The 16,024-nt window shown below is 36.3% G+C and overlaps 1 protein-coding gene across 1 annotated transcript in view; it reads left to right on the top strand.

Moving 5' to 3' along the window:
• RYR2 (ryanodine receptor 2) overlaps positions 1–16,024 on the top strand; it is a 754,552-nt gene that overhangs the window by 653,329 nt on the left and 85,199 nt on the right. Inside the window, 2 exon segments of the mRNA XM_021072683.1 lie at positions 9,926–9,979; positions 11,169–11,192. Of these exon segments, the coding sequence (XP_020928342.1) occupies positions 9,926–9,979; positions 11,169–11,192 (78 nt within the window).

Genomic DNA, 16,024 nt, shown 5'->3' with positions numbered 1-16,024 from the left:
ATAACATGGTGAATAAGAAAGAAACACCCACACCCTGCCTCCCTGTAGTTTATCATCTGATGGAGAAGATCAAATTTGAACAAATGGCTGCCAAAGTTTTAGGTAGAGGAAACTGGTAGGAGTGTAGGGAGTAGGTTACATAGTGTAGTAGTGAGGCCTGCTTAGTCTGAGTTTTGAGCAAGTCCTTAACTGTTGAATGATGGGTTGACCATGGGCAAGTAGTCACAGCTAGTATTTACTGGGGGCTTATTTCATTTAGTCTCATAATGGGAAGATGAATGAGAGGTTAAATATAAAAGAGGAGTCAGGTTTCTGTGAGCCTTCTGACTTGGGCAGTAGGTAGATGGCAGTATCATTGGCTAAGATGAAGAGCACCAGAATGATGGCAGGCCTGGAAGAGGAAAGACGGCAATTACATGTCAGCCGTGTTAGTTAAAGACGCCAGTGAGACAGCCAAGTGGAGGTGGCAAATGTGGGATAAGATGGTCACATCTGACTTTCTGTGTTGGGATTTGTCAGCATTAGAAGGTGATTGAAGCCATAGTAGGAGATGATCTCGCCCGGCAGAGAGGGGAGCTTGAGGAGAGCGGGAGATGTAGGACCACGACTCCGAGGACATGGAAGTTTAAGAGATGGTTGGAAGAAAAGGACCCTTCCCTGCCCCCCCCCCAAAAAAATATATATATTTTTTAAGGTGATTGTCTTTTTTATTTTTATATATTTTATTGGAGTAGAGTTGACTACATAGTTGTGTTAAGGAAACTTGAGTGTGAGCATCTGTTGGAACTATGGGACTCTGTGGTCAACAGAATCCTTTTCTGCTGAGGGCTGTCTAAGGTAGGAATTGAAAATTCTCCAACATTTGGTCCACAAACATCATGTGCCCATGGTGAGAACAGTTACAGAAGGCTGTGAGAGGGAGCACTAGTGGTCCAAGGGCGTGTTGCAGGGAACAAGTAGAGATTCACACGTGATGAGTGATCTGGCATAGATGTCTCTTGACTGAGAAGACTGAGGAGAAGAGAGACACAGGGTAATAAATATCTAGATGGAACTGTGAGGTCCAAGGTGGATTATTTTTGCCTATATGCCATTTTTGAACTATTTTTTAAGAAGCAGGTTTGAACATGCTTCTCTTCTGGTGGGAAGGACCCAAAATAATAGACAAGGGAATAGTTTGTGGAGTGAGGGCTTCAGGTGGGAGCAGGGGGACAGGACAGGTTAGGGAGCATAAGAGAAAAGTTGTGGCTTTCCAGTTTTCTTCTAAACCATAACCTGCAGTAAGAAATAGATTTACCCAGGAGTTCCCATTGTGGCACAGCAGAAGTGAATCTGAAGATTCATGAGGATTCATGAGAATCCATGAGGATTCAGATTTGTCCCTGTCCTCACTTAGTAGATCGGGGATCCAGCGTTGCCATGAGTTCTGGTGTAGGTTGCAGACACAGCTTGGGTCCCATGTTGCTATGGCTGTGGCGTAGGCTGGCAGCTACAGCTTTGATTCGACCCCTAGCCTGGGAACTTACATATGCTGCAAGTATGGCCCTAAAAACCAAAAAGAAAAAAAGAAAAGAAAAAAGAAATACATTTACCCTGTATATTTATAGAAACATAACAACAGATAACTTGAAAAAACTTTTCATGAAATTACACCCATTCTATGAGCAGTATAGTCTGATATTTTCTATTATATATAAATAAAAAAGTTATTTGAAGTCATGATTCACTGAAAAGATTTCACATCCAGTTAATAGGTTGAAGCTATGATTAAAAAAACAAAACAAACAAACAAAAAAAAACATAGGAGTTCCCATGGCAGTGCGACAGAAACGAATCTGACTAGGAGCCATGAGGTTTCAGGTTTGATCCCTGGCCTCACTCAGTGGGTTAAGGATCTGGTGTTGCCGTGAGCTCTGGTGTAGGTTGCAGATGCACCTCGGATCTGGTGTTGCTGTGGCGTGGCCAGTAGCTATAGCTCCGATTAGACCCCTAGCCTGGGAACCTCCACATGCCACGGGTGCGGCCCTAGAAAGACAAAAATAAAAAAATAAAAATAAAGAAAACATAGAAACAACCTAAATATGCATCAACAGATGAATGGATAAAGAAGATGTGGTACATATGTATATACACAGATGGACAATATATATACACACAGCCATAAAGAAGAATGAAATCATGCCATTTGCAGCAACATGGATGCAACTAGAGATTACCATGCTAAGTGAAGTAAGTCAGAAAGAAAAAAAATAGCATATGATATCACTTATATGTTGAATTTAAACTATGACACAAATGAACTTATCTATGAAACAGACTTAGTCATAGAGAACAGACTTTTGGTTGCCAAAGGGAAGAGGGTGGGGAAGGGATAGATTGGGAGTTGGGGGTTAGCAGATGTAAACTATTATATATAGAATGGCTAACAAGGTCCTACTGGAAATAGGGAACTATATTCCATATCCCGTGATGAACCATAATGAGGAAGTTCCCTCAGGGCTCAGTGAGTTAAGCTTACAGTGCTGTGAGTGCTGTGGCTCTGGTTACAGCCATGGCACAGGTTCAGTCCCTGGCCCTGGAACTTCCTCATGCCACAGACATGGCCAAAAAAAAGAACGTAATGAAAAAGAATATGTATAAACTGAATCACTTTGTTGCACTCTAGGAACTCACACAACATTGTAAATCAACTACAACAAAATGGTTTTTTTATATTTTGTCTTTGTAGGACTGCCCCCTTGGCATATGGAGGTTCCCAGGCTCAGGGTGGAATCGGCGCTGTAGCCATGACCTACTTCAGAGCTCACAGCAAAGCTGGATCCTTACTTAACCTACTGAGTGAGGCCAGGGATCAAACCTGCATCCTCATGGATACTAGTGAGATTCATTTCCACTGAGCCGCCAAGGGAACTCCCAAAATGTTAAAAAAAAAAAAAAAAAACCAACCCACTGGATTAAAAGAAAAAAAAAAAAAGAGGAAGGATATTTCCTTCTGTGGAAATTGGCATGGATTATTGATTATAAACTAAAATAGAATTCCAAGGCATTATAGAAAGCCTGATTGGTGTCTTTTTATAATGGATTTTTTCATTACCAGTCTTCCTGGCTGTATGTCTTTACTCTAGCAGTTCTAAGAACCAAATGTAGATTCAGAGAAGACAGGAAGCTAGATTTCTCGAGGATAAAGACTTTTGCCAGACTACTCTTGAAGGACAGTGGATCAGAAGGGTTTTGTATACCACTCTGAGAAGGTAAATGAGGAAATGAGAAAAGACGGAGCTGATAAGTAAGGAGACTATAAAGGAGTCCATGAGCTGTGGTACTTGCAGTTGAAGAAGCAATGAGCAAGTGAGCTGAAAAGGTAGAAGCTCTTGGTTTGAAAGTAAGATATCCCTGATGGTTAAGTTCTTTGTGACTTCAGCAGAATCAGCCTCTGCACTTGATCTGGTTGTATCCTAAAGTTAAATCTGATCCCTTTTCAGCAGACTTGTGGTTGCCAAGGGATGGGAAAGAGAGATGGACTGGGAGTTTTGGATTGGCAGGTGCAAGCTATTATATATAAAATGGATAAATAACAAGGACCTACTGCATAGCACAGGGACTATATCCAATATCCTGTGGCAAACTATAATGGAAAATAAAATGAAAATGAAAAGTTATGTATATATAACTGAGTTACTTTGCTGTATAGCAGAAATTCACACAAAAGTGTATATCAACTATTCTTCAATAAAATAATATTTTAAAAACTCTAATAGCAGAGTTCCTCATGATGCAGTGGGTTAAGGGTCCAGTGTTGTCACTGCTATGGCTCTGGTTACAGCTGTGGCACAGCTTTGATCCCTGGCTCCAAAACTTCCACACACCAGGAGTGCAGCCAGGGAAAAAAAAAAAATCTAATAGCTTTTGATAAAGGTCAACTATTTCATGATGCTCACTTTTCCTCAAGAGTTTGCCTTCATAATTAAATAATCTTGTTCCTTTTGTTGTTCATTGTATCATAGGGATGCAAAACTTTTATCACTCAATTCATTCTTCTCTGCATATGATCTAGTTTATCAAGATATGCCCCCTAGAAGTTACTTGAACACAAACACAGTATGCTGGTTACGAGTCCTGTATCCTGCACATTGGGACTAATCTTTGTCTATTCTGCATTGGGATTCTGTACATTTACAATAAATTGTAAGAATTTGTTAATTTTTGGCAGCTAGATTACACTTTTGCCTCATTTGAGCTTACCTATCCACCTAAATTCTAGGTCATTTATGAATTCCTGCTGACTTTTATCTAACACACTTGCATTTTGTTAGTTGATGTACTGTTTAGTTAAGTCATCATTTCTCCAACTAGAGTTAGACCATTGTCCAAGGCCAAAACATTTTTAAAGTTCATTCCTCTCATCTCGTGTTAAATTTCTTTTCCCACATATGTTAACCACCAAATTAGCAGGTGTGCCTTCCCTGTGTTTATCTAAGTGGCTGTTTTGTATTGAGTACAGGCCACTTTTCTTCCTTTTGACAATCAGCACCCCAGGAGTCTGAAACTTTCTGTTGGCCTTCATGGTTTCTCAAAGTTTACCACTGGTCACTTTACATTGATATATGATTATTTTTGCCTCAAGTCTTGACACTTGAATTCAGTTCAAGAAACTTATTATGCCTTTGTGTCTTCCCTCTTCATTGTAGGACCTTATGAAGATATCATTTACATCTTAATTAGGTTTCATTTTCAGTTTTATTTTGTAACCATAGGAGCCCAGTATTGGGTTAATCATAACTCTGGATTCATACACTCTCATCATTGTCCATTATTGGCTACTTTTTAAAAAAGTTGTTACTCACTAATTTCTAATAATGTAGTAACTACCCATAGACTCAGCACTCACAAGAAAAGCCAAGACCTTGGTAATAACTTACATGCAGTTCCACAGACCTCTCCATTAACCCATACCTTGCCTCCCCACACAAGGAAACCATCATCCTGAATCCTATATTCCTTTTAAATAGTTTTAATCAATTGTATACATTTGTTAATATATACATTACATATGTACGTATGTGTTACTTATATATTTTTAAGATTTTAGTTTTAACTTTTAAACTGCTTTTGGTAGTTGTTTTACTTAGTATTGTTTTCTAAGATTCATTTGTACTTTTACGTGTGCTAGAGTTCATTTGACTTGAGGATTGTATTATATTCCATTGTGCAAACTACACTGTATCTCATCCATTTACTTTTTTGTTGGCAGCCTTTTGTGTTGAACCTATGTTTTTGCTAATGTGAAAAGGGCGTGAAATGCCTATTCTTACTCATTTATTTTGTTGGGTTTTTTTTAAATTCTATTTATTTTTTTTTTCCCTCTGTACAACATGGGAACCAAGTTACACATACATGAATACATAGTTTTTCCTTCCATTGTTGTGTTGCGATGTAAGTATCTAGACATAGTTCTCAATGCTACACTGCAGGATCTCATTGTAAATCCATTCCAAGAGCAATAGTTTGCATCCATTAACCCCAAGCTCCCCATCCCTCCCACTCCCTTCCTCTCCTCCCAGGGCAGCCACAAGTCTATTCTCCAAGTCTATTATTTTCTTTTCTGTGGAAATGTTCCTTTGTGCTATATATTAGATTCCAGTTATAAGTGATATCATATAGTATTTATCTTTCTCTTTCCGACTTATTTCACTCAGTATGAGAGTCTCTAGTTCCATCCATGTTGCTGCAAATGGCATTATGTCGTTCTTTTCTATGGCTGAGTAGTATCTCATCTACTACTTCCTAATCCAATCATCTGTCAATGGACATTTGGGTTTGTTTTTTTTTTTTGTACAAAAACCAAAAGTCATAGGACATATGATTGTTCACCTTAAGCAGAAAATTACAAACTGTTTTCCAGAATTTTTGCATTATGTTAATTTCTCTCTGCAGAGTATGAGTCTGATGATTTGCATATCTACAGATCTACATATCTGATAATCTCCAATATCTGATATTTTATGGTTTATTAATTTTTGTTAGCCAAATGGGTATAATATTGCATTTCATTGGGGTCTTAATTTTCATTTCTCTTGGCTGTGTAATTTTCATATTTAAAAATCACTTCTTTTTGGTGCTTAGGTTTGAAGCAAACAGCTGATGAGCAGTTTTGTACTTTCTCTCTATTATTATCATAGTTTCTGCTGTAAATCATGTACTTACTGTTCCCTGTTCTCCTTACCTTGGCTGTGTGTTAAGAAATCATTTTAAATCTTTGCATTTTTCAAGCCAAACTTTATTCTAAACCTTAGGCTCATTATTTTCCCGCCTGTTTTTCCAACCTCCTTCCATTGTGTGTATCTCCTCTTTTAAACATCTTAGAGAATTTCCCAGCATCCACTTCAGTTTATGGTTGCCACCTCCTTTTTCCTCATCATGGCCACTCGTGCTGGATTCTCAGCATGTCTCTTTACTACTCATCCTCCTTCTGAACTGTCTGAAGCCATTCTATCCTTATGGAATGGTTTTACCAATTTAAACAAGATAACCATGTACAGGTATCTAGAATGATACCATCATAAATTAAACATTCAATAATGTTATCCCTCTTTGGGCTAAGGAAAACCTTTTCTCTTCTTTTTCATACTAACTTATTGAAATATTTAAGGTATATATTAGGTTATAACTATTATTTCATTATTCATTTATTAAAATATAAAATACCGGGGTTACCTCTTTAGGACATTTCTCCGTCTCACCCAAAACTTAGTTTGAAATCCATACTAAAATTTTCTTTTTGCCTCCTCTGCATTATGAGAAGTTATACAATCAGAAAGGCAATTGGATAATATATGGAGTACACTGGTTTTGCAGAATGAAATTTCCAGCAGATAGTGGTGCGGTGAAGTACCCTGTTTACTACTTGATGTATTCTTATAGCCAATTTTGAGTCTTGACCTGGATTCCTGAATGGTGTGAACTATCTTATGTCTTAGATTTCTCAAATTTTTCTTCTAAATTCTCTATTTCATGCTCCTGCCCCTTTATATGTGGATTTTATTCACATTTCTTCTTCCTTGCCTAGAATTTATCATTTTGATCCAGAAAGTTAAGTCCTGTGCCTCAGCACCATCTAATGGAACCTCCCGATTACTTAGCATTATCATATATATTACGTGGGTACACTGTGCTATTGAAAGAGTTATCTCCTGTGCCTATAAATTCTCTCTATTTTTCTTACATGAAAAAGTGCTGGGCATCTGCTATTGTTTTCTTGTGGTCCCAGCATGCTCTCATGCCAATCAGTACAAGTATAAAATAGTTCATGGGCTTGTTGAATTTTGAAAGATAGATCGCCTAATAGATTCAGGCTTAACTGATTTTTAAAACCACAAATGTTAACCTTATTAGAAGTAACGCTCACTCAATTTTCATAGAAATTTAAGAAAGCAGTTTAAGATATTTTATTTCAAAATGATTCTTTGTAAAAAAAAATTATCAGCTAGAGCTCTAAATTCCTTCATCAAAAGCAAACATATCACATGAATTTTATAGCTTAAAAACCTATCATTACACTCACAGATTTCAAAATCAAACTTGTCATCAGAAGGTAAACTGAGAGTAGGGGAGGGTACATTAGGAGTTTGAGATTAATATATACACACTATTATATGTAAAACAGATAATTAACAAGGACCTTCTGTATAGCATAGGGAAAACTACTTGACATTCTGTAATAAACTGTATGGAAAAGAATCTGAAAAAGAATGGATATATGTATATGCATAACTGATTCACTTTGCTATACATCTAAAACTAACATAGCATTGTTAAGTCAACTATACTCCAGTAAAAACCTTAATGAAAAGCCTATAATTAGAACTCTAAATGCCAACTTTCCTAAATATATTCTTCAACTCAAACCTTATTCCTCCCCAGCATTTCTGAAGGTAATGAAATTTATATAGGAGATGATAGGCTTGAGAAAATGTCCTCAAGAGACATTTTATATTAGTATAAAGAAACATTTTATAATTTGCTTAAACAGTAACCAGGCTTGTTATCTGGTAACATCTCTGTGTTTTCCTCCTAATTCTTAATGCACATGGAAGGAAGCATTACATAGGTAATCTTAAGGAGCCAGTCAGCCAAAATTCCTCTGTATCCACCATTGGATGTACAGTATTTAGAGTGTTACAGATTTGCCTTCCAGATATGCTTTGCTAAAGTTCTTCTGGGTTTTTATTTTCAAAATCCTGGTGAACAGATGACATGGGGCTCAAGATGACGTTAGCATATAGTTGAAAATTTCCTGCCCTCTGAATAAATAATTAACATCTTGGGTTTGGTGGTGAAACATATTATTTAACAACTTTTCCATGTGGTGAAATTGTCACGGAGCAGTGTCCCCTTATTTTCTTCTTTGCAGATCATGTTCACATTCTCATGAAATGGAAAGGGTGATGCTCAGTACATATGTGTTGAATGAATGAAAGAATATCACAAACCTTTTACAATTTATCTTGGAGTCTTGTGGGAGGATGGCATTTTGTACCCTCTCTTCCATGTGTACTTGACATCTGTACTCAAAGTACTATGAATCATTGAGATAAAAGTATTTTTCTGATTTGTGAGTTGTGTTTAACCACTTTTGCCATGAGCTTCATGGATACACTGTATGCTTTACCAACCATAAAAATCCTTAGAAGGATGAAAGGAACTTTGAAGAGCTATAGGTTACTTCCTACCACAGGTGTTGATTGAGAACCAACTTCCTTTGCTCAGCATGATACTCCTGGTGCCAAACCATGAAGCTAATAGCAGTGGAGATCAAATAAAAGTGTATTGTTTTTCAGACACGAGCTCTTCCTAAGTGGCAACTAATTTACATATATTAATTCATGTGATCCCCTCAGGAACCCAGCTACTCTTTTTATTATTCCTACTTTAAATATGAGGAAGCAGAGACCCAGGTAAAGGAACTTACTCTAGGCTAAACAGCTAATAATTGTCAGCATCAGGATTTGAACCAGGTACTCTGCCTTCTCAGATTGTGTTCCTAATGACCACACAGCTCTGCTTCCTTATCAAGCAAAATTTTCAATTGTGGAGATTAGATAAGAGTATGTGCACAGCTACTTTACCATGTCTGAGAAAATAACTCAAAATAATGAAATTGTCAGTTCTATCACTTTTCTTTTCTTTCTTTCTTTTTTCTTTTTTCTTTTTTTTTTTTTTTTTTTTTTTTGCCGCATATGGAAACTCCCAGCCTAGGGATCAAATTGGAGCTACAGCTGCCGGCCACAGCCACAGCAATGCAGGATCTGAGCTGCATCTGTGACCTGCATCCTCTTAGATACTAGTCAGATTTGCCTCCACTTCGCCACGACAGGAACCGCTCTGTCACTTTTCTATAAAAGAATAATATTAGTAGCAGTTGGAATTTCACTTTCTTCCTTTAGATCACATACAATAAAAAATTATCTTACCCCCAAAAAAGAAAGATTATAGAATTCACTTTAGTTAATGGACACTGCTTTCTATTAATTTTATTTCATAGTTATTAAATCTCTCTATTAACGCATTGTAATGGAAACACGAAAAAAGAGAAAACAATGACCCTTGTCTTTCAGGCTTGTTATTTGACTTGAGCAAGGCAAATAAGTGAACAAATAGTATGTGTACTATAGTACAGACCTCATAAGCATCTCCATGAATTATATAAAATTGGTAATTTCATATTTTAATTTTGCATAAGCACCATATAATTTTCTTTTATATGAATTTGTTGATCATGTCATCTAAGCATCTATATCTATATATATATTTAAGCAATATTGATAAATTAACATAAATGATTTGGTATTCTGTGCTAAATTCTCTTATACTTTCTGCCTCAATCCTAATCCTGTTGACCTTTTAAAAATTCTTTTTCATGGATCAGAGTTGTCATGATGAGGAAGACGATGATGGTGAAGAGGAAGTGAAGAGTTTTGAAGTAAGATGGATCTTTCTGTATTTGTCTTTTGTCTCTGTTGAAACATTGTTTCATAGCTTATAACTGACATTTATGTTTCTTGCTTCATGGCTTATTGCAGCTTATTGTGTCAAGGAAAACTGCATGTCAGAAGCTGGATGGACAAATCTGAGTCCTAACATTTGCTGAAGTTAAGACCAAGGAACCTAGGCTAGTTAATACATAAAACCCATATGTTCAGAATGAGTGTTCCTGAGAGCCCTCAGAGATGAGGTTGCTTCAAATTGTTCTCATCTTGGTGAATACTGTGATCTGAAATTTCTAACAGATGTGGGAGGAAAATATTTATGGAAGAGCACCATGATATCGAGTTTCTAATTAAACCCTTGGTTTGCTACTTTTTTTTTCCTGAATCGAAGAAGTCTTAAAGAGTTGGCCTCTTTTGACTTCTGCCCAATTAGGTCACTCATTCCCTGTACATATGCAGATGGTGGCACACGGTACAGTTTGCTTGCATGAGGTAGGATGGCATATACTCCTAGGATTGCATTCTATTTTATGACTAGTTCCACAAACTTTCTCAGCTTTTAAATTTCAGTATAATTTGACAGAATGCTTAGTATGAATTTGCCAAAAGGGAAGTAATTATTATTTTCCCACTTTATTTCCTGTACTCTCCTTATTTATTGGTTCTTTTTTGTTTTGAATTTTTCAAAATGAAATTAAATGGAAGGAAACTGATTAAGCTTTTTTTTTCTTCTAATAATCAACATGTCTGCTAGAAGCCTGGAAATACCTTTGTAGCCAGCAGTCAGTCTAATTAGCGGACCCACCAAAAAATGGAGGCGAAGAGGGGACATAGAGTAATGCCCCTTTCAGGAGCAATTGGATGTTGGCATTCTCTGCTGCACTGCAGTCATTGTGTAAACAGTACCAAAATGAACGAAATTGAGAATACCCATTGCTGACTATTGCTGGCTGAGAAAAATGCTTTAAGATTCATTTCCTGTATGACACTTAATCTTTTCTAGTGTATCTCTAGTCTAGTCTCAGATTCATCTTTATTGATAAGAAACTGAGCTAACTTAGAATGAGCTGTGAGCAGCAAATAATACTGTTTTTCTGCAGTGCACACCATTTATGGTCTATCGGTTGTCTTCCGAGCAATTGTTTATTGCTATTTTGCTTCTTGTCCTCATCCTTCCTTAAGGTCACAGGATCCCAACGCAGCAAGGTAAAACTATATATATGTGTGTATTTGTCTGGGTCCGAGTTTCAGTTTCTTGTGACATTTACCTTTATTAGACCCAACATCTTGGATTCTTTTGTTTAATAATAATAATAATAAAGGTCTTGCAATCTTTCTACAAGTTTGTAGCTCCGATGCGGTTGGTCTCTTCCGTATCCCTTCCTTGACATAGGTTTCTTCTTCTTGCAACTTAAATGACTCATAATTTGAAATTTTATCCTCCATGTTAGCTTGGAGCTGCATCCTGTGCTGAGATGTCAAGGGTCCACTTCGTAGGTGACTAACCTTTAGTGGGTGGCTTTTCAGTGTCACATTTTATGCTTTGTTCCTCTTGATGGTTTTTATGCAAATCTCATTACTTGAAAAGAGATAGGATACATGGCATTGCTGGTGAGGTTAGAAATAATATTTTCCATTGTGCTAGTAATGACTTCAACTGGTAATAAGAGAGGATGTTCCTTGACTTCAAGTGTTGATTAAGCATTTCATTATAGGGAAGAACTAGATGATTTTCTCTCTCTTAATATGCTAGAAAAATATCTGAAAACTACCTGGAAAGTTTGCTTGAGAGAAAGAGCATTTTGATCTAGAATAACAAAAAATTTACTTTCTTAGGAACCCTGTTAAGCTTACATTTTATTTTCATGAGACTGTTTACTTGGAAAACCATTTGTAAACCACCCCAGGAAGAAAACACCTGTAATGACTTTAGAGTTAAAAAAAGAAGAAGAAGAAAAAAAGCTTTTCAGTTTGTAAGTGTAAAGTGTTCCTTTTTGCCTTCTATTTTTAAAAATGCAAAATATTTGCTTTTAAGATAAATTTAGAATGTTGTAAAGAATCTTCTTAGAAGAAACAAATTGGAATGCTTTTTACTTACTGTTATATTTGGAGGAATATATTGTTCTTATATCATTTAAATTTTTTTCAGTTTTAAAAATGGACTTTATTTATATGTCATTGTCATTTTAAAGTTAGAGTTCCTGCAGATGCTATGAGATTTAGCTCTAATCAGGTGTGTATAATTTAATGGCATATAATAGGCATAACACTTAATTATATATTATGGGTTTAAATCAATAGGTACAATGCACATAATCCTAATTTGGTAGATTTTTATAGTTTTATCACTAATTATCTCAGATAGAATTCCTGTGAATTATTCAGGATTGAAAACATGAAAGGACCTCCTAACATCCACTAAAGATTTGATTTCCTAGATAGCACTGAAGTTTATGTCCAAGAGTATTAATATCCACAGGATGAGGGTGGGTAAGGAAGGCCATGATGAGAAGGTATAGTTGGTTAAGAAAACCATTTTACTTTGAAAGAGGAATGCAGTTTCAGTGAAATTAAAAAGCAAGTACAATTTAATAAATAGGATCAAATCTGGTGACATTATAAAAATTCCCTATTCAGGTTAGTAGTCTGGGAATAACTAGTGGAATCTTAGCATTTAGAGTGTAGGATTTAGGTCATACTGAGGACAAGGAATAAAGTGGCTCAGTGGGTTAAGGATCCAGTATTGTCACTGCTATGCCTTTGGTCACTGCTATGGCTTTTGGTTACTGCTATGGCTTTTGGTTACTGTTGTGGCATGGATTCGATCCCTGGTCCAGGAACTTCCACATGCTGTGGGCACAACCAAAAAAATGAGAGAAAGAGAAAGAGAGAAAGAGAGAAAGAGAGAAAGAGAGAAAGAGAGAAAGAAAGAAAGAAAGAAAGAAAGAAAGAAAGAAAGAAAGAAAGAAAGACAGAAAGAAAGACAGACAGACAGACAGACAGACACCTGGAGCCCTGGCTTCAAGAATGAGTTACATGTCTTGGATTTAGAATGGTGGGCAAGAAGCTCACATGAAGATGAAACCTAGTAATTAATTCCCCTGAAAGACATAGAGACTAGCAGATATAACTGTCCCATCATGAGACATGCTTTTCAAGTTGCCTGTGATGGCCACATATTCATATACGTACCACAAGAGATGAGATTTGGGAATTTTTCACTTCTTAACCAATTTACTGAATCTAAATGTGATTTTTGTACTGCAACTTATCATACACTAATCTGTGTAATAATCTATTTGCAAAATATATACTCTATAAGTAAACCATATAAATGCTTTTCACAGTGAAAAACAGAGTCTTGTTTTTCAGAGAGTTGACAGAGTCAGTCACCTATGAAGATAATTTTGACTGAGATTGCCTCTGTGATACTGACAAAGGCACTGAAAAATTTGGCCAGACAATTGGATTATTACTCTCTCTTTGTAAACTTAGTAATGTACCCACCTTTTAGGATTTAGGTGTCCGGGGAGTTCCCGTCGTGGCTCGGTGGTTAATGAATCTGATTAGGAACCATAAGGTTGCGGGTTGCTGTGGCGTAGGCCGGCAGCTATAGGTCCAATTAGACCCCTAGCCTGGGAACCTCCATATGCCTTGGATGCGGCCCTAGAAAAGGCAAAAAGACAAAAAAAAAAAAAAAAAAAAAAAAAAAGATTTAGGTGTCTGTTTCTTTACCCTCATTTAGATATTGCCTAATAGAATTTTTCGTCCAAGTTAGAATGAATTTGAATTCCAATAATTCTTAAAACAATATATTAAATAAGTTTGAGAATAATGTAACGTGTGATAATTGAATTTTATCCCTAGAACTGGCTAATTATTAATATTTGCTATACTTTCTACTGAAATTCTCTATCTGTAAAAATATTGAGAAGATGAAATAGCTATAAAAAGCATTGTAAGGAAAATTTCCATGAGGAATGAAGTAATGTAAATAAAACTCAAGAAACAGGGAGTGGAGGCTAAAATGCTGAGAATTTCCAGCCCTTTTTTTCTTCTATTACATGTATGTTTTAATGATATGATCCTGTTGAAACTTGCCTGATTTAAGTTGATAATTTAATTCCCAACTTCATCTATAATATATGTATATATAATTCACCTGCAACTACTTAAAATTTTTATTTCATATTTAGTTAGTAACTATATATAACCTCTTTTAGATTTGAGACTACTTCAATATTAGAAACTATAAAAAAAGGACACTTAAATCTAATAAAGAAGACATCATTAACTGAAAGGGAAGAAATCTTTTAGCAATTACTCGAAATGTTAATTACTACAGTTGAGTGCTTTATTTGGCTTTGAATTTTTCATCAGCAAAACAAGTCGTAGTAATAACAAATAATAATGTCTCAAGTCAAATGACTTTTCTGAACACAGTGATATTTGCTCACCCAGAAGAAAGAACTTTGGAACCAGTGTAGACAACATTTTTAAATTGTGATTTTGAAAAACATACAGAAAAATTCTGGAGTTCTCTTGTAGCTCAGTGGATTAAGGAACCAACATTTTCATTGCAGTGGCTAGGGTCACTGCTGTGGTAGGGGTTCAATCCCTGGCCCAGGAAATTCAGCATACTTCAGGGGAGAAAAAAAGAAAATTCTTCTGACAATTGCTTCTTTTTGCCATTCTCTCGATCTGAGTGTGCCATCTTAAATGATAATTCAACGAAAGCATTTCTGGGGAATATTAAGCACTATAATAAAGATTTATTTTTTATGGAAAAACTAAATTAATGACAATGAATATTAAATAATCTAGAAGAAGGGACCATTAACTCACCTTCTAGAGCATCTTTCTCATGTAGTAGGCAAGTTGCGTCACCCTTTGGCAACCTCCCTTTTTCTAATTCACAGATAAATGCTCTGGTGAGTCCCTGAGGTCCTGTTATTCTGTACTCTTGATGAAAGAGAATTTCTTGTGTCTTAAATGCCAAATATGCTGGTGGCAGAGTTGATATTCTATAATTAAAAACTTGGAGACTAGCTTATTTTCTCCCAGGCTCAACTAAAATGACATCATACCTGTTAAGTCCTCAGACCAAGACCCAGTTCATTCCAAAGTAAGTGTAGAAGAATCAATTTAGGTCCAAAAATGTCTTAAAGACTGATGTGATCTCTACACAGTGATAAAAAGCACTTTTGTCTGCCCCATAATTATCTAATTTTGAATAGAATTCAATTTGGGGTAATTCTACAACAATGAGTTGGCTGCATAATTTGATCTTTGGCCTTTAGATTAGGAGGACTTCCTGAATCTTACCAAAGAGAACCATTAAACATAAAAAAAAATGAAAATATGGCTATGGATATAAAGTGTTGAAACAATTCTGTCTTTTATCAGGAAAATTGATCCTTCTTTAGTTTTTACTGCAGCTCTGTGGTATCAAAGTATGGACTAGAATGTTGAGTTGCTTGTCGTACTAGTGAATCATAGATGGGAAAGGAGGAAGGAATTTTGATGGCTGACATTCTCCAATACTTATGCTTATGGCTACAGTAGACCAACTCCTTTTATATATGCTGAAATTATTGATGTCAAATAATGCCCTTGAGTCTCAGTCTAGGTTTCCTAGAAAACAGAGCAAAGAGGTGATTCTCTAACACTTTATTGGGATTGGAGGTTTTCCGTCTCAGGCAAGAAAGAGTAAGAGAACTGATACTGGAAAGCAAGGAGACAATGGTCATGTTTTGTTTGTTTGTTTTTGCTTTGTTTTAGGGTCTCACCTGCAGCATATGGAAGTTCCCAGGCTAAGGGGTCAAATCAGAACTACAGATGATGGCCTATGCCACAGCCATGGCAACACCGGATCCAAACCGCATCTGCCTACACCACAGCTCATAGCAACACTGGATCCTTAACCCACTGAGCAAGGCCAGGGATTGAACCTGTGTCTTCATGGATACTAGTCAGGCTTGTTATACTGAGCCACAATGGGAACTTCCTGGTTATGCATTCTTGAGCTGACTAGCTAA

Source organism: Sus scrofa, chromosome 14, assembly GCF_000003025.6.
Source record: "Sus scrofa isolate TJ Tabasco breed Duroc chromosome 14, Sscrofa11.1, whole genome shotgun sequence".
NCBI lineage: Eukaryota > Metazoa > Chordata > Mammalia > Artiodactyla > Suidae > Sus > Sus scrofa.
Note: the sequence above shows the minus strand (reverse complement) of the source record. Positions and strands in the feature narration are given on the sequence as shown.